Below are 21,846 nucleotides of genomic sequence, written 5' to 3'. Positions count from 1 at the left end.
CTGCTGTCTCCCTTGCCAAGCAGCAACTGGAAGGTCACTGGCTCTCTGGCACTGGGGAAATGAGCACCACAGACCCCAGCTTGGTCCCTCCCGCATTCAGTGAGGAAATCCACGGTTTCTTTTGCTGCCAAGGAAAGTGTCACAGACCAAGTGTCACAGCCAGTCAAGCTGAGAAGCGGGCTCTTGAGTAGACAAGGTGGACTGCGGGTGGCCACACTGACACCATGAGTCCGAGGCAGGACATGGTGAGGGAGTCCATGTTGTGTAGCTGTGGGGAAGGCATGATTTCAGGGGAGGCTGAAACTTCCAGAGTAAACTATTCTTACCACCATTTCTTCTTGGTGTAAGAAAGGGAACAAGGCAAGCTAAGCTGAGGCGCCCAGTGGTGTGCGGTGCCTGGCAGAGAGATGAGGGGGAGCCCTGAAGTGCTGCGCCCCGGGGCAGGGAATGGCTGCCATTTCCCTCACAGGGGCTCACAGCCCTGATGCGGCTCTGGGGGATCTCTGTGTGTTTGTGTCATACTGTGTTATTCCTGTGCTTCAGGGCTCCATGCTGGCTACCAGTGAGAACCCCAAAGCAGTGCTTTACTCATTTCTGTAGTATTCACTCTCTGGATTTGTGTGAGGATGTTGACTGTCCTTGGTGTGCTGGAGGCTGGGCACAAGCAGAGGGACGGGACGCGGGTGGAGAAAAGCACTGGTGCTTTGCTGGCTTTGATCTCTCAGATTTCTGCTTCAGTTGTCCTGCTCACATACATAGGGTTGAACTGATCCGCAGTTCAGGGTGGGAGTGAATTTTCTCCCTCAGGCTGTTTGTCAGGGGTTTCCTTTGCCCTCCTCCATTATCCATACCAGAGGTCATCTTGGAGACCCTTGTGCAGGCCCTCTGGCCCCCAGCCTTTGCACTCTCTTGCCCTTTCTTAAGGCACAAATTGCAGCTTTCGATCAGTTGTGACAGGTCTCACATTTGCTCCTGAGCACACAGGCGTTCAGCAGGCCATGGTAGCGTGTGGCGACAATGTGCCAGGGACCTTTCTGAAATGGGCAAATGCTGTGTTTTCAGTGGATGGTGATGTGACCCCAGTGGTCCCCTCAGGCCACCAGGCCAAAGGCTTGGTGCTGCTCTGGGTACATGAAAAAATTAGTGGAAAGAAACACGCGGTGGCAAGGGCTTTTCCTAGAGGTTTTACACCAGCTCTATTCTCAGGGTCCGGAAGGCCTCCCTGCCCAGTGGATGTGTCCACAGCGGAAATCAGGATCACAGCAGAAATCACAATACTCTGAAAACTCATTTTAAACTAGTATTATAGGCAGTCTAAAAGCGAGCTACAAATCATTTGCCTGAGAAGGTCCCAAACAGTTTGTGGTTTCATGTGCGTATTTTCCTGTTTTTTTTCAACGTTTTCAGTTTGTTGTTTCAAAGATACACAGAGAGGAAGCCATCTGTGTGATTATAAAACTGGGGAAGCAGCAAAACTGATTAAACATGAGATGCTGTCAAATGTATCAAGTAAATACACTAGGGAAGAAATCTCTCTTTTTGCTCAGTAGTGTTAGTAAGTTAGAATAAGTAAATATAAAGATACACAAAGAAATGCACAGTTTAAAAATTGGCCACATTTGTGCAAGACTGTGATGGCATCAGAGTAAACTAGGATTATTCTTAAATGCTGGAAAATAGATTTTTAAACTTCTTAGCATCAAAATGGGATACCAAAAAATCCCTGCAGTTGTGTTGTACCTTTAGCTCTATGTATGACTTTGAAAAAGCTTTCTAGTAAAGCTAATTCTGGGGCTCTTTCTTGACTTTTCATTCTAGGATTTGACCCTGCTTCCCCTTTTCAGGTCTTGAGAGATGCCTTCATTTGTTTCTCTGATCTCTCCTAGTGACAGCATCATGGGTTTTGTCTAGCGTTGTTTCTTAGTTCTTCAGCAGTCACACAAAATGTATAATTTCAAGCTGGGTTTTTATGATACTTACTTTCCAGTATGTCAGACTGTGGTTCATTTGGGCAACTTATTGTTATGAGATAAATTGAAATATAAAATATGTAGGTAAAAATATTTGGCTTGTAAATAAGTTGTGATTGACAATACTTCCGAGGATCAAGCTTAACAAGATATGAAATTAATAAGAAGAACATATCCTAGTGCAATAAAACCTGCATTCCTGAGTGGTGGTTGTTTTTGTAGCTGTTGTTGAGCTGCCTAGCCTCTTCATAACCAGATTTTGCTTTGCTTTCTTTTCTAATAGCGTATCAGCATTCATTCCATTGAACCTTTGTGGATTTCTACATTAGGCAAAAGTGAAGTAACAGTCAAAGGAGAAAACTTTACACGTGCATCAGGCATAAAAATGATACTGACTGGAATGACTGGCTGTAAACCAGAAATGTGAGTTAATACTGTTTACTTTGCATGGTGAAAATTCTGCCCATTTTGCCTTAGCAATACAGTTGTGTGAACAGTTGTCGTGGACCTCTCCTCAACAGAGTGTGTGGGGGATGCTCTGCTCTTATTTAGTTAAACTTCCACTTTAAATTTCCAAAAGATGGAAATGAATTTGTTGTTTGGGATGGGTGGGTAGGTGGGTGGCTCTCGGGAGTAGTTATGGCAGTTCTATACCTGTGTCCCTCTGTGCTTTGCAGCAGGCAATAAGAAGTTAGGTCACTGGAAAGCCAGCCTCAGCTTTTGTTTGACTCTACTCTGCTTCACAATATCCCCCATATGTTCTAGGATTCTGCTTGTGAAAGCACAGACACTGTGCCAGGGAAGGGAATCTCTCATGCAACAGCATGTACTTTTCTCTGTTGATGATTGCACAGTGTAACCCTCTTAAATAATTAGGCTATCTTATTCTGAATCAGTCATTTTCAGGTGCAGCTGCAATGGCTGGCTGTAATTACCAAGACCATTTTACATAGCTAGTACTTGAAAAAGTATTCATATGGTAGAGTTAAATTTTCAATTCAACCATGAATTTCTTGGGGACCACAGAAAACAAAAGGAGAGAAGGATGGAGAGAGGGAAAGGAGGGAGAGGGAGGCAGTAGAGACAAAGAGAAAGGAAAGAAAGGGAGAAAGGAGCGGGGAAAGAGGGAAGGAGAGTGAAAAAGAAGAAAGAAAAGGAAACTGAAGATTCTCATTCTTGACTAGCTCATGTGTTGGTAGCACAGAGAAATACACTGCAAAGTCCACAGTTTACACAGCAAAATCACACATTGCATTACATAGGCTCATCCCAAGGCTATAAGACCAATATCTTTACCGTCTTCTTTGATTGTGGTGACACATAGCAACTTCATTCAAAAGATGCCGTACTTTGTCTCAACTCCCTGCTCTCTTTCCAGTTTCATGTGGCCGCTCAAAGAGAGATTCATTCCTCTTCTCTCCACATCCTTTGCTTTAGGTTATAGGTTTTGTGTAGTAACACAAATGAGTGACATAGTGGCATCTGTATCTGTATCTGTGTTTCAGAATCTGACTGTTTTCTTTCTCCTTCAGCATTAAAGTTAGAAATGTGCTCAATGATACACAGATGACATTTGCTCTCCCACCAACACGTAAAGAGGCCAAAAGTATATGTATACAGGCTAATGGGAAAAAATGTTCACCACCAATGACTCTACATTATGTTTCAGTACCATTATGTTTTGGAATCACACCAAATACATCCTGGATCAGGTAAATTTGTCTTTCTGTACTTTTTGTGTATTTATTAAAATGTAGTCCCACTGAGCCGATATAAGCCTCCTTCCTCGGCCAGACTGTAAGCTTGGATGACTGCTGTGACCTGTTATGGAGGATGAATGTATGCTGGTGAACTAATTTAACATTTAACATACAGATAGGGTCATGATAGCTGCAAGACAAATTCTGTGTTCTGCAGGATTCTGTAAACTCCTTCTTGCCCACCCCAGATCTCCGTTGTAGAAGTCAAAAATAGTCTTTCCATACTAAAGCTAAATCCAAAATATGGGTAGCATGCATAAACTCAAGCTCCAATTAACTTTGATTTCTTGATACTAATATACCCTTTACCTCCAAAACAATATAAAGTATCAGTGAATTGGAAATGAAATTAAAATAATCACCACTGCAGTGATACGCTCAGACTAGCTTTAGGACCAAGTTCCCTAACGCCAAAAGAACCCTTTTCAAGCCTTTGCTGTGTTTCGTGGGAGACTCACAGCTCCAGTGAAAGACTTACAGGGTGGTTTTAAGATATTCTCGGGTGCAGCTTTCCACCTGTCCCTCTGCCTGCACAATTTTTACCCACTTTCACGTTTTTAATCTGATGTCTTGGCATCAAGCGCTGTCAAGTGTGGATTTGAGGTAATAAGTTGGTCTGGCAGCTGCAGCAGCTGAGCAGCTAGGACTCATGCCCTCATCTCCAGGTGAGGGGCAGCTCAGGCAGCTGGAAATTAATAATACCTTAAACCACTCCAACTGTGTTGAGCAGAGATTGTGAGCCAGACCTTTGGACAAAAGCGCCATTGTGTGTTCTGAGACAGATGGTCTGAGCATGGCGGAGAATGTTTCCTGTGAGGTGCCTGGCACCACCAGTTTGTCCTGAAGAAGGCAGGAATTAAGCACAGGCGGGGCAGCTCTGGGGAAGTGAAATACCATGTCTTCAAGACAGAATATTAAATCATGGTCTAGTTCTTTGGCTCCCTGAATAGAAAACAAGGTGGAGAGTCCCCAAAAAGGAACATGCATGCGTATGCTATCAAGTCATTTGGTTTTGTGGTGGCAAAAGCATTTATAATGACATTATGAGGAAATAATGGAAGTACACTGTGTAGTTCAAATTATCTTGTCCTGTAGCTTGACTTTATTATAGTGGCTTCTACCAAAGCAAAATGCACATGAGTAGTTTATTCAGGGCTGAAGCCTTAATGCAGGACTTATCTGTGGGAAAACATAATATTAACTTCCCTTCACCCCTTTTTTTTACAGTGGTGGTCGCAAAATTACTACAATTGGTAGAAATTTTAAGGTGGTGGACCGTGTGATTATTTCAGATGACCAGAGATCAAACTTCACTGTAAGTCTTAGTCTCGTTTACAATACCAAATAGAGGTCTCTTAAGGGATTAGGTTTTATTCCCAAGGTTTCAGGAGGATCTCAAGATTTTTCAAGCACTTGCCGGCACACATCAGTCACCCTACTAAAATAAATATGACCACTTGTAGGATTACCGTTGCACACATTCTCAGTACAGGATCATGGATACACATAAGCTACTCTCCTGCATAATTCCCTGAGCCTTTTTTCTGTGCTGTAGAGACTTGCCCCAAACTCATCCTTTTTGAACCTCCCCAACCTCCATATATGGGTCTGTTGGAAAAGGGGGTGATGTACTTCTCTCTGGCTTTGTGTTGAGGACCCACATGGTGCCACTGCCTCAGCAAGGGGTGGGAGATTGGATCTGATTTTGGGACGGAAACCCTTCCTCTGAGGCTGTAAGGAGGTGGGCACTCTGTTGCCTCCTGGGCTTGGCAGCACAGAGACCGGAGAACAGCAGCAGTACTCCATGGCGTAACCAATGGGGTGACTGTAGCAACTCCCCTCTATCAAGAGAGCCCAGGGGTGCTGGAGAGCTCATCCTGCTCTTCTCTTGGCACCTGCACTGAGGGGAAGGAAGGAGAAATCACTGTCACTATTCCTGTCTCACTGCAGGAAATAGCTGCCTTAGCAGTGTGCAATCAGCCTTACAGCAGCGTGCAGAGTGTGTGATAAATGTGCTTAAAGGTAGATGCACGCTCAACACAGAAACTTTCCCAGGTGCTCTGCATGCAGCCCTGATCGCAGAGAAGAGGTGTAGCAAATATCTGTGTGAAGTCAGGGAGACACTAAAATGATTTTGAGTGCCTCTGTTTGTAATTGTACCTGCTGTTGAGTGCTTAATGACTGTTACAGCTTTACTATTGCATTTCTAGGTCTCTAGGTATCCTGGAAATGAATCTGAATATCATTACTTAACGCCAAGCCTGAGCCATGCAACAGAGGGCAAAGTTGTTGATATGATGTTAAAAGTGGAAACTACCTTTATACCATGTTTCAGATTACGCTATCACCCTGACCCAGTGTTCATTAACTACCAGCTGCACACTGAGTTGGATCCTGATCTGGAATTAAAAATATATGTAAGTTTGAAAGTAATAACCTACAATTCCCTATTTAAAATAGTCATTGGGGATCGTTTTACTTTTTATCTTGTTTAGTGACTGTTTATTATCTTCAATTTTTTCCCTCTAGAAAGAAAATGACAACTTGAATATTTCTAAAACTGAGGTAGAGGTTTATCTGTCATATATGAATGGTTCACAGACCAAAAAGATATGGTTCAGCGTCCAAAATATTACCAAAAAACCAGACCGTAGCACCATACTGTGCAAATTCAAAAGGGAAGCAACAGACAAGATTGACTTTTCCACAGTGAAAGTTTTTGTAAGTAGAATTCCCTTGTGTTGCAATTTAACAATGTTTGGATGTTTAGGCAAATGTAGCAAAACAAAGCATTAATGCTGTGGTCATGAATACTCTTTATAGAGGGAGGAATTGGATGCATTTTTTGTTCTCCTGGTACGTGGTAGTCTGGTTATCTTCCTCACATCTGAGTGTGCGTGCCTGGTGCTGGTGTAGGTACCGCTAACAGTGCTGAGTTCGTGTAGTGCCTGGTTACTGCTGTCGTGTCAGAGGTAGGCTTTGCAGTCCAAGCTGAGCTGACTGCTGCTGAGCTCCAGGAGAGCAGTAGCTTGTCAGACCTCTGGCTGCAGCGCAGACATCACCAATAAAGCATCACTGGCTCCAGGAAAGCCACTCATCTTAGATCTGTAAGCAATCTGCTGCTGCGGTGTGGCCATGAGGAAAAGCGTTGTGTCCTCCCATTCACTTTTTCCCACTAAAGTAGATTAAGGATCTTGAACAGTGTGTAGTGATCACCAGTAAGACAGAGATAAGGCATTTCTGGATGAAAATGGGGGTAAAATTCAGTACGTGCTGGAAAGGGCAAAATGCTATGAACATATGGAACAAAGCCAGCCCCAAATATAAGAACATTAGCATGGATGTCAGAGCTAAATGGCATCTTAAGATATTTGCTTCATGAATAAGATGAAGACATGAATTTTTTAAAAAGCAATTGTCACCATTTATGAGGGAGAAAAATGATGCCAGACTCTTATTGCAGTGTATGGTGGTATAAAACTGAAATAACTCTATTGACTTCAAGGCATATGGCTCATAGTAAAGATTAACGAAGCTATTCTGAATTTCATATCACTGTTAACTGATCCCCCATCTGTGGATCCTGCCATCTGAGCCAGTTATGGCATGGAAAAGCCTTTCTGAGATTGGCGTTGCATTTAAATATTAACGTTGCCTTGCAGTATCATGTGCTCATCCTGCAAGCTTCATAGGAGTGACTGTCATAGAAAGGTCACCGCTTCACTAAAGCAAATCAAATGCAATAGTTATAATGTCACATTTCAGTTCTGGTACCTTAAGAATTCTTTTTTCCAACATCAAGAAAAATGTAAAAGTAGGAAATCATCACATGTTTTTTCAATCTTATAAATAAATCACCATAGAAGAAGTAGGGCCACTCTGAAGAAAGGATAAGCTGGGTATAAAAGATAGGTATGGCCCAAGAATAAACGTATCTCTTTAGTTTTCAGGAAGAAAGAGGATATTGAGTATGGGGTCAAAGACAGGATGATCAATCTGAATGGAGGTGTCAAAGAAAAAAATGCCGTTCTTGTGACAGAAGCAAGATTCAGATAGATCAAGGACCTGAAGACTGCTGGAACAGGGTCATTCCTATCACAACACTGAGAAAGAACTGGCGCATGATATTGTAGGCTTAGTAGGAAAGATTTTAAATAAAACTGTAGAGTCGAGAGGGGTACTATATGCCTGGAGAGCAGCAAATATAAAACCAGTATTTAAAAGAAAAAAAAATAATGAGGCAAATAGAGGCTTGCTGATTTAATCTAGCTCTATGTAAAGCTTTATAATGTGTTTTGAATGAGGGACTCATGAAAGACCTGGAGGTAAATGGAAAATGGAATAATTGTCCACGTCTTTTTAATAAAAGCAGATTATGCTAGATATCTTTATTTCTAGCATAAGAAGGTAAGATGAGTGGTTTCCTCAACAACAAAAAGAGCAGTAGATCACATGTACCTGGAAGTCATTCAGTAAACTACTTAACATGGTGATTATGAAGATGCTAGGGATTAGAAAAACTGGATGTTGTGTATGGGGATCTGACTCTGGGCAATGTTGATTTTCATACAGATACTGTTTAATATCACTAGTGGCTTGAGCACAAAAATAAGGTGTGCACTAATAACATTTTCTGATGATATACAGCTCAGAGGCATTTCCAGTCCAGAGCAGGTTTTATAATGTCATGCAGGAAGAACAAAATGAATTTAGGAATAGGAATTGGGTGAATTCAGGTGTACCTTATTTAGTCCGTGATTCATAAGCAAGATAAATAGAAGGAAAGAAATAGGGCCATTGAGTAGGAAGGTTGTGGTGAAAATTTAAGGTAATCTAAGTATGAATGGAAAATTAAATGAATGTTTTGCCTCGGTTTTCAATAAGCAGGAATGAGTAACAGGAATTTCTGCTTTAGGAATGCTTTGGTTGAACATGACAAGTGGAGAAAGGCAGGTGTATTAGTCACAGGATGATTAACGTATTTAGCCACCAATGCATTTCAGCAAATGGGATCCTAGGAAGGCTCAGACCAAAAGTACTTTGTATAGGAACTGTGAAAACACATATACAACCAAGGAAAAAATACATTTGATGGAGGAAATAGGTCTGCTTTGTCTAAATTCTTTGTTGCCCTGGAAATACGAAGGCTGTGTCCTTCCAGCCCTGTGGGGTTTCTTTGCTTGATCATGTCCACGTAGCTGCAATGTGACTATCCAGTTGGCAGCGTCCAGCTGCCCTGGCTGCTCACCTCCTGTGACAAGTCAGTGATTGAAATCACCAGATCTCCATCTTCCCTGCTGTAACCCAATATAATTTCAACCCAACTCTCCTTTTCAATTATCTCAGGCTTATTTCTATCCCTGGCACTTGGTGGTATTCTTTTTCTGAGTCAAAGCGTATTTTTACTTCTAGCCTGTTTGTAGTCTCAGCTACCCTTTATTTATGTGCTTTCATAGTCCTCTTTGAGATCCTCCTTTGTGAAACTTCTTCTGCCATAATTATCAGTGGTGAATGTCTCAGTTTGGCATCTGGCAGACTTCAGCACTTTTCGTGTATTCCTAAGAATTAATGCCTGTCCTGCCTTTGACAAGCCTGGTGGCTGTTGGGGGATGTTGTACATGTATTGTATGTTGTATTTGTTCTCAAGCGGACCATCAGGAACGCCCTACATCCTACATAAAGAGGTTGAAACTTCTGCAAAGAAATAGGGAAGAGGGCCGTGGGCCACGCGTCTATCAAAAATTTTACTTCCCTCATTATTAGCGTGAGTCTTATCTTACTTTTCTGCTCAGCAGAGTAACGCTGTGAGTGCAAAGGAATGTTTTTAACTATCAACACGTACCTTCCTCTCTTCAAAATGCCAGAACCTTTAGCAGTGATTCTGAAGTGCATGAGCCAGCTGGAGGTCAGATCTTGCCATTCATTTCAGGGCCCTAGTTCGCAGCAAGAGCAATGACAAAATTTCATGATGCATGAGGACCTCCAAATTTTTCTCTTGTCACTGCTCTGTTATCCTGCTTAAACATCAAATGCCATAAACGTTAAGTTTGTGTGGGTTCACATATGTTTTCCCGAATTGCTGCTGTCTTCTCAATAATCTGCAGAACGAGGGCCCTTCATGTGCCTCAATTTTTTTTGATACATTAAATATCATTTTAAGCACTGATATAATACTTGGCCTCTATTAACACAGCCATTATTTTTCTTCAGGTCAAATTAGGAAATTTTGAGCATGAAGTCAAACCAACATCATCACACATATATTTGTATGTTCTTATTTTGCTACCAATTATAGTGGGTGTCATTATAGGTAAGTAAAACAATGTGTTCTCAGATTTTGATTTGCTGAAGGTTATAATCATGACACATAAATACATGTACATGCACACACTCGTTTGGAACTGTCACAAACAGTCCGGCGGTTTTCTCCTGATCCCAAAAAGAGCGGACAAAATTAACTCTGGTTTGGTGGTGAAGTACATCTTGTCAGACTACAGCATGTTACAAAAAGTAGCTTTGGCTGTTCTGCTGGGATTACTCACCACTGTTTAGTGAGGCAAGTCATAGGTGTCACATCCTTGTGCCACAACTTGGGTCCTTCCAGCTGTCAGAGCTGGGCTCTCCTCCTGTCCCTGGGGCAGATGATCCCTAACAAACTGCTCATCCTCAGGCAGAGTGTGTGGTGTTCTGCTCTGTCTCATTTGGATCATTCATGAATTTGTAGGTCATTACTAAATTGAGGGGGGCAAACAGTTATCCCCTCCTCTTTCTGTCACTTATTTCTTTTGAATGTTTTGACCTGGTTATATATTTGATAAATTTCCATTTATTGTAATAATTTTAGGGGTTTGTTCTTTGGTTTGGTTTGGCTTCTTTTTAAAAAGTATGTTACCTTTGCAGGAACCATATCTCGTGCCTTTACACTCTCTAGATAAGCTTGAGAGAGTTAACAATTTGGAAGTAGATTTCCTGTTCAAAACAACTGGGTTTTGTGTTAAATCAGTGCTACTTTAAGTAGATTGCTAGTAGTAGAAGTGGTTTTTAGACTGTGTCTCATAGTGCAGGTAGTACATAGCACAGTATGCTGTACTTTCAAATAAAATTGCATTGACAATTTTAAGACGTTGTTAAAAGGAATGGTTTTTATTAAACATCGGGGTCCAAATAACTAGGGCTCATGGGTACTAGCACACTGACATCCTCCTGGAGAGTGCAAGTGTGTATTAATCTTTCTGTTTCTTAAAATAATATTAAAATATGTTTTGTATAGGGGTTGTCTGTTCTGCAATTTCTGTACTAAGCATCTTTTTTTCTCCCTTTTTAGTGGCATTTGTAGTTACTAGATACAAATCTAAAGAGTTAACTCGTAAACAGAGTCAGCAACTTGAACTGCTGGAATATGAGATTCGGAAGGAAATACGTGAAGGTAGGTCTAAAGAGCTTTGTAGAGCTTAAGTACAGCATAATTTCTGAAATGAAACTGTCAAGAAGCTCACATTATATAAACATTTTAATTTTATGGCTGTTAGAATATTTTTGTGTTGTATCAGAGTTCCTCTTCAATGTTGGTGTGCACAGCAGCAGCAGATAGCACTGAGCTAAGAGGATTGCATGTAATAATATTTCTTTCAACAGAAGCAGGTGAAAAAAATGGATTGGTACTTTCCCACTCATAAGGGCTCCAGCTTGAAAAACAACCCCTTTTCCCTGAAAACCGTTTATTAAGGAACATTATTGGGTTCAAATCATAATTGTGAAGATGATTTTGTGTCAACTAAACTAATTGTCTGGGTGGGGCTGGGGGGTGCTTTTTCAGGATTTGCTGAGCTGCAGATGGATGAATTAGATGTGGTGGATAGTTTTGGAACCGTTCCCTTCCTTGACTACAAGCACTTCGCTCTTAGAACTTTCTTTCCAGAGGTAAGTATTTACAAGTCTTTCAGTTGTCAGCCCTGCCTAATAATGAAAAAGCTAGGAAGGTCAGGATCAAATAATTAAAGTAAATACTACACAGTAATTGCACATTGTTTTCACAAGAACCTTTTCTTAAATTGAGAATTACCAAAGAACACTTATGGCTGTACATGTCTGTATTTAACCAAGCCTAAATGCTGTAGATCAAGCACCGTTGTTGAATTTTCAAGGGTTGTGTGTGCATCCATTTCTTTTTTGCTGCTTGCCTTTCAGGCCATCCCAACTAAGCTATAATTTATCCATTGCCTTTTTTGTTCTCATGCTTTCGCTTTCCATGCTATAGCTAATTAAAGTAACAGTCAGGCTAGCTAACATGCTAGCTAACATCATGACACTTCCTAATTAGACTTGTGGGATGAAGAAATGGCTCTAAGGTCGTGCTGACTTTCTACTCCAAGCTGCTGACAGAAATGGTAAGACCTTAATTCAAAGGAGCGCAGGTCAAATGCTTAAAAATTGCATAAGTACTTAAGTACTGTCTAGTTTAGAGGTGGATATTTTAATTGTTCTTTGGAGCAGTTTGTGCCTCTGTGTCAAAGGACTGAGAGGCCTTCTCTTGAATGTTTTACTTCTCTTGCTATTTTTTTACATATGTGGCACATTACGAAGCTGATAAGTGCATTTGCCACAGCTTTCAAAATTACAGCATGATATTAACCAGTGCTTACTGGCATTTACTAATTGGCAAAAGCTGTGATCTCAGCTGGTGATATTTTGCTGTGTAACTGACACCAATGAATGGAAACTCTTGGTTAGTGCTGTGGTGTTTTAGGGTATAGCTGGTTTGTAGGCAAATTATCTACTAGTCTTCATGTGGCCCAGTCCTGCAGTCTTATCTGCACACTGCTTCACTTCATCGCAGTGTGGGATCTCACTAAAAGCTCCTTGTGATAAAGTTAAACATGTGATAGTGCAGAATCAGGGCCTTTTTTGGGACAACACCAAATAGCAGATACTCAGGCAAAATAATATTTAACAATTACATATGCAGAATCTTTGTACACTTTGAGTCCAGTTCTTACACCAAAGGAAACTGGGAACATCTCTATCTCTTCTAGTACTGCTGTGATGTCTAATTTTTTTTAATGTCATGTATTTGAAAGATGTACGAACTGTACTCGTGCGTTCCAGTGTGTTCGAAGAGCTTCATCTAATCTAATCTAAACTGTTCAAACATGGACCTCAAAGCTGTTCTCTGAGCATCTTCTGTAGTCAGTGCAGAGACAGGCAGCTCAAGAAAGTGTTTTATCCTACTTGCCTGAGACATCTATGTCAGGATGGGACAAGTTGCTTAAAGAGGGAGTCAGATACTTAAAATTAAGTGATGGACCCTGTCTTCATTTTGAACTTCTTGCTTTCTGTTGCTTCAATTTTCTATATTTAATCTGGCTTGATAGCTTTTGTTTTGTGCTTAGTGCTTGTAGGTGGTAAAGGGATATTACATCTATTCTTAAAATATTCCATATGTTCAGCCTGATTTCCGCTACTTGTTAAATTTGTATTATTATTTCTGTTTTCCCAGAATTTCCCACATTGTTTGGTTTAATGCTACCATTACTGTTCCCTGTTCACAAGCATATATAACCTTTAACGTGGTTCTGGTGTTTCACTCTGTGTGTGTGTGTTTTATTGGTAGGTGGTGTTAGGAGTGCTGAAGAAGTTCTGTAAAAATGGGAATAGTGAGTGGAGGAAGAGGAAGAAGAGTATGGTAGGGGAAAAGAGAACAGGAGTCATGAGGAAAGGGAGGGATGGAAAATCAATTATATAGATGAAAAATTAGATGTGAGCCGGCAATGTGCATTTGCAGCCCAGGAAGCCAGTCGTACCTTGGGCTGCATCAAAAAAAGTGCAGCCAACAGGTCGAAGGAGGTGATTCTGTCCCCCTGCTCTGCTCTCATGAGACCCTACCTGGAGTACTGTGTCCAGCTCTGGGGTCTCCAGCACAGGAAAAACATGGACCTGTTAGAGCACGTCCAGAGGAGGCTCACGGAAATGGTCAGGGTGCTGGGACGCCTCTCCTATGACAAAAGCCTGAGCAAGTTGGGATTGTTCAGCCTGGAGAAAAGAAGGCTCCAGGGAGACCTTATTGCAGCCTTTCAACATAAAGGAGGCTTATAAGAAAGACAGAGAGGGACTTTTTACCAGGGCCTGTAGTAACAGGATGAAGGGCAATGGCTTTAAATTGAAAGAGGATAGATTTACATCTGACATAAGGAAGAAATTCTTTACAATGAGGATGGTGAGACACTGGAACAGGTTGCCCAGAGAAGTTGTGGATGCCTCATCCCTGGAAGTGTTCATGGTCAGGTTGGATGGGACTTTGCGTAATCTGATTTACTGAGAGATGTCCCTGCCCATGGCAGGGGGCTGGACTAGATGATCTTTGAAGATCCCTTCCACCCCAAACCATTGTGATTCTATGATTCTATAAGGAAAATAGGAGCTGCCAGCATCACAGATAAAGCAGATGACAGTAAATGTTACTAGTGTGAATTTGTTGCTCGAGGGTGCTGCTTTGGGAACATGCAGCTGTGTTGGGACCTTGCGGGCTGTAAGAGTCAGACAAGAGGCATTGACAAGGTATTGGAGAACTGGGAGCTTCCCTTTGTTGTGAGAGCTTTCGCTAGGACTGGATGTGTGGTGGCACCTGTGCCTCTCTGGAGGCTGACAGTATGGACCTCCTGGAGAGTTCATTAGTGAACATTCATAAAGTGCCTTGAAATGAATGGACGCAGATGAACTCAAGTGTCACTCTGTGACAGAAACCCTGTGTACCAAAGGCTGTCATTGCCGTCCAAGAAGGATGCAGCCTGTAACACCCCATGCACACCAGCATATTTGCAGATGAGGGTAAAAAACAGCTTTTCCTGTGGAGCATTAGTTGACTGCTGTGCTAGAGCAGCTCAGAGTAACGCACACTGTATCACTGAAATCAATACCAGGCCATTTTTGAGAGTTCACTTTTTAATGAACCTTGGCAGCACCTTTGCAAAAGTTCTGGTGTAGAGTTTTCATATTGTAGCTGCATTAGAAGCCAGCATTTCCATTGTTTTATTTCAAGTTATATGCCATCAGGAGCATACTTGGTGTGTTTAATGTACATGTGTTAGAAACTTTTGGTATATGTAAGAATGATAAATATCACCTGTCTTATATTTTAGTCAGGAGGCTTTGCATCCATCTTCAGTGAAGACATGCCACAGGTAAGTTGATGTAGTGTGATATGCCTTAATGAATAAATATTTTTTCAAGAGTGATTTTATCCCTTATCTCAGTATTGTCCTAGAACGCATCAGATTGCATTTTCAATATGTTTCGTTTCCCCCATGAGGAGGGTTACATGAATTTATGTATAAAAAGAATTTTATATGTAAGATGCTGTTACCCAATGTATGTTATGACTTATTTAAATAAAATAAACAGAATCTAATCTTGAGAAATGACAGGCAAACAACTATTGGCATTATTTTGTGTATATGAAAGAAAATGTATGCTCTGCACGTGTGTACTCTGTGTTGTACACAAATGCAAATGCCTCTTTGGTAAAATCCTGAGACTCGTGTCATAAATGCAAAGTTTCCACTGATTTGACTGAGGCCAGGATCTTATCCCATATGTTGCTTACCATTTTTCTGAGCATTAAGAATCCATCATAGCCAAACTACAGTTTGCTTATTTTTGTTTAACTATTCCAGAGCAGAGACCAAACGAGCAAGGATGAAAGCTTCAACATGTTGCATGCTTTAATTTGTAACAAGAACTTTCTTGTTACTCTCATTCACACCCTTGAAAAGCAGAAAAATTTCACTGTGAAAGACAGGTATAGTATGATTATGCTTATCATCTTCAAGACAAAGAGTTAGCAGGAAAAAACAACATGGATTGTAGCACACAAATGTAATTTCTACTTCTCGCAAAACAAGCTTGCATTACTCCAGAGCATTGTTCTATCTTCTCCATCTGCACACACTGAGGAAGAAAAAACATTGCCATTAAAACAAGCCATTAAAGAGAAATGAGAATGTTTGTACATGTAAACAAAGAGGCAGAGGAGCAGGAAAACTCACTTCAAAACTGTAAACACTTCCTGCAGTTAGATCAACAGTTCTACAGTTTGGAAATGTTCTGTCACTGAAGCAGGTGTTGTTCTGCAGAATTAAATTTAGAGACACAAATTCTGTCTTTAAAAAATAATCACAAGAGCAGATGGATTCGCATTTTTTATATTTTCGTAGAGATCAGTGGACAATTTCTTCGCCTGAGGAGAGAAAACTTAGAATATGAACTGCACTGAAGTGTGTTTCATTTGTTAAAGATGACTGGGAAGAGAAATTCCAAATATTATAGCATTATTTTTTTTCTTTTTTCTTTTTTTTTTTTTTGGACAGGTGCTTGTTTGCGTCCTTCTTGACTATTGCACTACAAACTAAGCTAGTTTATCTAACCCACATTTTGGAAGTGTTGACAAAGGACTTGATGGAGCAATCAAGCAATGTACAGCCTAAGCTTCTGCTCAGACGAACTGAATCTGTGGTAGAAAAATTGCTAACAAACTGGATGTCTGTCTGCCTTTCTGGATTTCTGCGGGTACGTGTACATCTTTTCACTATGTAAGATACACAAGGAAACTTTTAAACTGGTTTCTTCCATAGGAATTGTTAGAGGGATCAGTTTAAAGCATTCAATCTAACATTGAACATTATTAATGTGTGCTCTTCTAGTTTAGGTGACTTGGCTAGCTATCGTCAATGGGATGTACAAAAAGAGTGCATCTGTAAGTGACGATCATGTCATTTATTTGGCTGAGAATTGGGTAATTTTGCAATTCTAGCATATCCTTTTCTCATGTCAGACGTTATTTCGTCTCCATGAGATGTATTCTGATCATGCTAAAAGACTGACACACTTGTTAAAATGCAGCTGTACCTTTCTGTGCAAGCTGTTGGAAAGCTACCACGTAATGGAGATTTATGGAACACTGTCTTTTGGAAAATTAAACTTCTTTCCAAACTTTTTAACCTCCAAATGGCATTGCAGATTTCAAGAACTAAATGACCTCAAGTGGAAACAAAATAAATGTTTTCTTTAATTCTACTGTTTGTTTATTTTAGCCCACTTGGTAGCACTTGGTTCTTGGTTTCAGAGCTTGGTTATGCTTCCTGTCTCTCTTGCCAGTGCGATGCTATCACCCTGTTGGTACCGCTCATATCAGTCCTTGCATTAATACAGCAGCAGAATTGTTTGAGGCTCAGTAGCTCGCACGGGTTTCCTGAAACCCCAGGAGAGAGCCAAGGAACTGTCAGAGATCTGTTCTCGATGCACCATCTTTACAGAGCTGTGCTAGTGAGATGCCTTAGCCAGGCTGCAGGAATGGCGTCACGTGGAAAAAAAGATCCATCCTTCCTTACTCAGGTGTTTTCCTGAAGCCTTGGCTTCAGGCAGGAGGGAGAAGCCCCAGTTTCGTTCCCTCTTTCACTGATATACCAGTGTATGTCCCACCACCTTGCCCCCAAAGCTTTTGTTCAGGGACAACAAAGGGAGATGCCAATTCAAAAGCAAACTAGTTGTTAGCTTGTTTCCTCACAAGACTGAAAAAGGAAGAAATAGCTGAAGTAGGCATGTGAACACATTCATGTCTCACCCCCCACCCGCTCGCTGGTGGAACTGGGAAGCGTCTGCCAGGTGGAGTAGGAGCAGCTTGTCTGTAGCATGCTTGTGCACAGCAAGGGGCTGTGAGCTATCTTGCCACACGCTCCAGCTGTCCCTTGCTATTTGCATAAGACGTTCACACTGAAAAGCAAAGGATGGAGGTTAAACAAATAACTAGATAAATCTGCTCAGAGGGATTTTCTTTTCTAATTGCAAGGTGACAAGTTAGTTAAAAGGAAATTATTTGTTACACTTGGTTTTTTTCTAGTTATTCATGCCCATTTAATCATTACAAAAATAAACATGTTCCTTGCATTTGTTTCATGTCCTAGGAGACAATTGGTGAACCTTTCTATTTGCTAGTGACAACCCTCAATCAGAGGATAAACAAAGGACCTGTTGACGCAATAACTTGCAAAGCCCTGTACACGCTTAACGAAGACTGGCTGCTGTGGCAAGTGTCTGAATTCAAAACAGTGGTATGTTTGCCAGTTTGTGTTCCCTCCAAACACGGACAGCTACAATGTTTTTTCTTTTTCTGGGAAGTTAAATTAAGACTCTTAGACACTAAGGTGATGGTTGAGTACCCAGATAATAAAATTGTTATTGCTGACGACGTTTCAAAACACAGTAGAGTTTAACTATCTGGTATTTCACCTATATGCATTTCACAAATAGCACTCACTCGTCACTTCACAGCATGCCATAATCGCCAAAGGTTAGATTTAATGAAGTCTCAGTGTATTAAAAATCCTTCTTATTTTAAAATGTACTACAAAAATATAAACATATGCTTAGAATTTAAACTAAATTACACTTTTCCAATGAATCAAAGAGTGGAATATAAAGGCTTTATTTTTCTATTATGTTTACTTGTGGCTAATCTTCAGGCAGCAATAATTTGCTTTGGGTTTCCATGTTATTAGCTCTAAATTAGCAAGGTTAGATGCTTGGTTGAAAACAAAGTATCTGGGAAGCCTAGCTAAGTTTCTAAACTTTACCATAGATTTCTTGCCTTTCTCAAAGTAACTACAAAGTGCTTCCTATTTTACAGTTGCACACGAAATTCTTTGAAGGCTGGAATTCCCCTACTTATTGTCATTCTGAGACTGAGGGGAGAAGGGATAGCAACAATTATTGCACTTGAGAGCATGTAAAAATTGTGACCTTTTGAGTAGGAGGTCTGAAAAAGGTTTTCAGAATAACGAGAGTACTTTTTTTCCAGAATTTCCAAATGATTTTGAGTCTGAGAACTTAAAAATCTGCGTTTCCAGTCATTTCCCTAGCTTCCTTGCTTCTTAACTCCTGGCTTCCTATCAGAGTTAGCAGACATACTTAGGAGTATGAGAAGTGCGACTGAATAGTGGGCGTCAGAGCTTGGGAGTAGAACCTGCCAGAGCAGCAACTGCCATGTCAGGGACACTGCAAGTGCTGGTAGCTTTGGAGGAGAACTTGGTCCTTTTCAGAGCCCATATCCTGAGCCTCAGGTAGGGCTGGAGGTTCCAGGTCTGCCCATTTTCTGCTTTTGCAGCATGAACCTGGAGATCCTAAGATGCCACATACTGGAGTAGACTACACGACCCTGGAAATTTTGGCTGGTCAGCAATCTGTTGGACTTAGCTCACTGGGTGACATAGGAAGCTCACTGAAATGACAACCTTTCTGTGAACCATTTCTGAATTGTCCTTTTCTGCTGAAAGCTCTTGGACTGACAAATTTAGAGTCAAATCTTCTTATAGCTATTTACAAAGCTGTTGTTGGAAGCTTCATTTGAAGGTACTTCAAGCTGAGTTACCACAGTGTGCATTTGGAATGGAAGTTTGTGACTAAAAATTAAATGCAAAATACCGTATCTTTGGTTTCCTTGTTTATGCGCTGCATTTCTGGCATGTATTTGGGATCCAGGATAAGTTTAAATATATAGACATAGGATACAAAACCCAGTAGTTAAGCAGAGCAATAATTTTCAAGCAAGCTCAATATGCCTGTTACTAGTAGACTGCATGGGAACATCTGGTCCTGTGGAATTGATTGACTTTCCTTATTTATAGCACAAATTCAAATTGAGAGCACCTTGGGGGAATAACTGACTCTGAAGCTGCTGAACACCGCCTTAAATACTTTTCCTAGTGCTACTTCTGTGTGTGCAGTCGCTGATAGGGTCTTGTGGGCAGCCTGCAGTGAAAAGGAGAGAGGGGAAGTGGTCTGAAGGACTCTGTATCAGTGGGGAAGGCTGTCTGCGGATGGATGAGGAAGTGAGAGAGCAGATAGCCTTTCTCAGACTTGTTTGCTGCCTTTGTACTTTGTATTCCTGCTTTTAAATAGGAGATAATGATACTGCTATAGGGTTAATAAGTCAGCTTTCCTCACTAAGGTCCAGCAGTTTATTTGATTTAGTTGAGAAGTGGCTGAATGTTCCCTTCGAAACTGTCGGAAAAGGAGAGAGGATCCTGCAGTAAAATTAGAGGTGGACCCCAAGGACTCCAGCTTTGGCTGAACAGGGAAACAGTTTTGGTTGGTGTTTTGTCTAAGATGTATGCTAGAAACTAGAACTGTGCTGTGAAAGAGATTTGGGTGGAACAGTGAAGTTTTCTGGGCTGGGGAAACAGGCCAGCTGGGCACATTTTCTCTTCAACAACAGCATTTACCAGGATGCTAAAGTGGAAGGAGGCAGTTTTTCTTCTCTCACTAGCACCACTTCACATGCACTGCAATGATGTGCAGGACCTGTGAGCTTACAGGCAGAGAACCAAGTATTTTCTCCTTTCTTTGGAAGAAAATTTCTGCCTAAAGGATTGCAGGTTTTGTTTTCTAAACGGAATAAATTCTGAGCTGCATGCATTTGCACTTTTGTTTACTGCAGCTACATTCTAAATCTTGCAGTATTTTGTTGGCATTTTATTTTGCCCTGTTCCACGGCCCCACAATAGCAGTACATTAAAGCCTACCTGTCCAGAGCAAATTATAAAAATACAGCCAAAAAGAGTTGATAGAAAGATACTGAAGCATGTCTGCAGACACTGTGTCCAGATTTTTAAGGTATGCAGGCACTTGAAGATGCAGGGATGCATCTGGTAGGGGGCACAAGGAAGGGTGTTGGCACTCTGCATGCAAATCTCTCCTTTCAGGATTGAGACTTCAGTTCTAAACCAATAAAAGCAGGATACAGACAGGCTCCTAAAAATCAGGGGGAGCTCTACAGGTTCTTCTCTTATAAACACTGCTATGCAGATAAGCTCTTGGGGCAGAAGAAGGAAGAAGCACCAGGCATAGAGAAAGAAGGAAAGATGGGAGATATTTTCTAAAATTCAGGCCATTTGTAACAAGAAAATAAGAGAGCTAAGAGGCATGTTGGTTTTGAATTGTATTAGAGCTGTCCCTTGGCTGGGCCCCATGCCTGTTTTTAAAAGGCCACTGACCTTGGGACAAGCCAGCCCCCTACTGCTACCCCTCTCTGCTGGAAAGGGTCAGATATTGTACAGAGGTGGGCTGCTGAAGTAAATACTCAAGCAGAAGAATTGAAGTAAAGATACTTCTAAAAGCGCTGGTTCAGTATGAGCTGAGGAGCTGTGCGGTTTCACGCTGTGCTTGTATCTGAGTTTTGAGAAATAAAACTGCCTTGAAAGAGACTTGGATGTGTCATGGAGCCTTTTCACAGGCTGAGGAAGCAAGCCTGCTTTCTCACAGGCAGACAAGCAGCTGCACCCCTCGGTGGATAATTTGCTCAATGACTGACGAAGAAGCGCGGTGCACAGCTGAGTGTTAGCATTTCACTGAAGTGTTTCATTTTAAATAGAAAAGCTGCACGATGCAAGTCTGACGTGGGAGAAGTTCTCGGTGGAATAGCTGCTGTGGAAAACCAGGGGAGACTTCATGCGGTAGACTTGGTGCTCAGGCATTTAAGAGCTACAGACTTCTTTTGAATAGTCACTGCTTATTTTAAAAAAGGGATATGGGCTGTTGAATTCTTTGCTGAATTGAGTTTGCATTTTTAGATGGGAAGAAAGAATCCTAATTCACCTGTTCAGCCAACGGCCTTTTATTGAAAGTGAAGCAAAGCCACATGCTGGAAGGTTGTTTAAAGTGTTCAACTGCTTTAGGAGTTAGAAGAAGGGTGTTAAAAGAAGTGGGAGAGCTGTAAGGGAGTAAAGCAGAGACAGGGAACCCGATTTCCTAACAAGATGTCGTGGTTGTGGTATTATTAGGCACACTTTGTGAGAGATAAGGAAGCTATTAAAAGCATGTGACATATGGGGATTTTCGTCAGCAGAAAAGGACACAACAGCCCTTGCTAGGAAGTGAGCAGTGCAGATGTTGGCTACAGGAGAGTCTTCTGAATTAGATACAGATTGAGTACCACATCATAGCATTGAGAGTACAACCCTCGCTTTGCGTAGTGCCCATCTAGCCTAAATTTAACTCCTGTAACATTTTCTCTGCTAATTTCTTAGCTCTTCTATAACCTCTTCATGGGTAACTGTTCTGGCTGCTGC

At 41.3% G+C, this 21,846-nt stretch overlaps 1 protein-coding gene across 1 annotated transcript in view; it reads left to right on the top strand.

Moving 5' to 3' along the window:
• PLXNC1 (plexin C1) overlaps positions 1 to 21,846 on the top strand; it is a 68,679-nt gene that overhangs the window by 29,367 nt on the left and 17,466 nt on the right. Inside the window, exons 10-21 of the mRNA XM_074168205.1 lie at positions 2,254 to 2,393; positions 3,503 to 3,682; positions 4,958 to 5,045; positions 5,941 to 6,147; positions 6,260 to 6,451; positions 9,941 to 10,040; positions 11,055 to 11,156; positions 11,547 to 11,650; positions 14,866 to 14,907; positions 15,400 to 15,524; positions 16,093 to 16,291; positions 17,686 to 17,832. Of these exons, the coding sequence (XP_074024306.1) occupies positions 2,254 to 2,393; positions 3,503 to 3,682; positions 4,958 to 5,045; positions 5,941 to 6,147; positions 6,260 to 6,451; positions 9,941 to 10,040; positions 11,055 to 11,156; positions 11,547 to 11,650; positions 14,866 to 14,907; positions 15,400 to 15,524; positions 16,093 to 16,291; positions 17,686 to 17,832 (1,626 nt within the window). The remainder of the gene's footprint in view (positions 1 to 2,253; positions 2,394 to 3,502; positions 3,683 to 4,957; positions 5,046 to 5,940; positions 6,148 to 6,259; positions 6,452 to 9,940; positions 10,041 to 11,054; positions 11,157 to 11,546; positions 11,651 to 14,865; positions 14,908 to 15,399; positions 15,525 to 16,092; positions 16,292 to 17,685; positions 17,833 to 21,846) is intronic.

This window comes from Numenius arquata, chromosome 2, assembly GCF_964106895.1.
Source record: "Numenius arquata chromosome 2, bNumArq3.hap1.1, whole genome shotgun sequence".
Taxonomy (NCBI): Eukaryota; Metazoa; Chordata; class Aves; order Charadriiformes; family Scolopacidae; genus Numenius; species Numenius arquata.
This window is presented reverse-complemented; position numbering and strand designations above follow the sequence as displayed.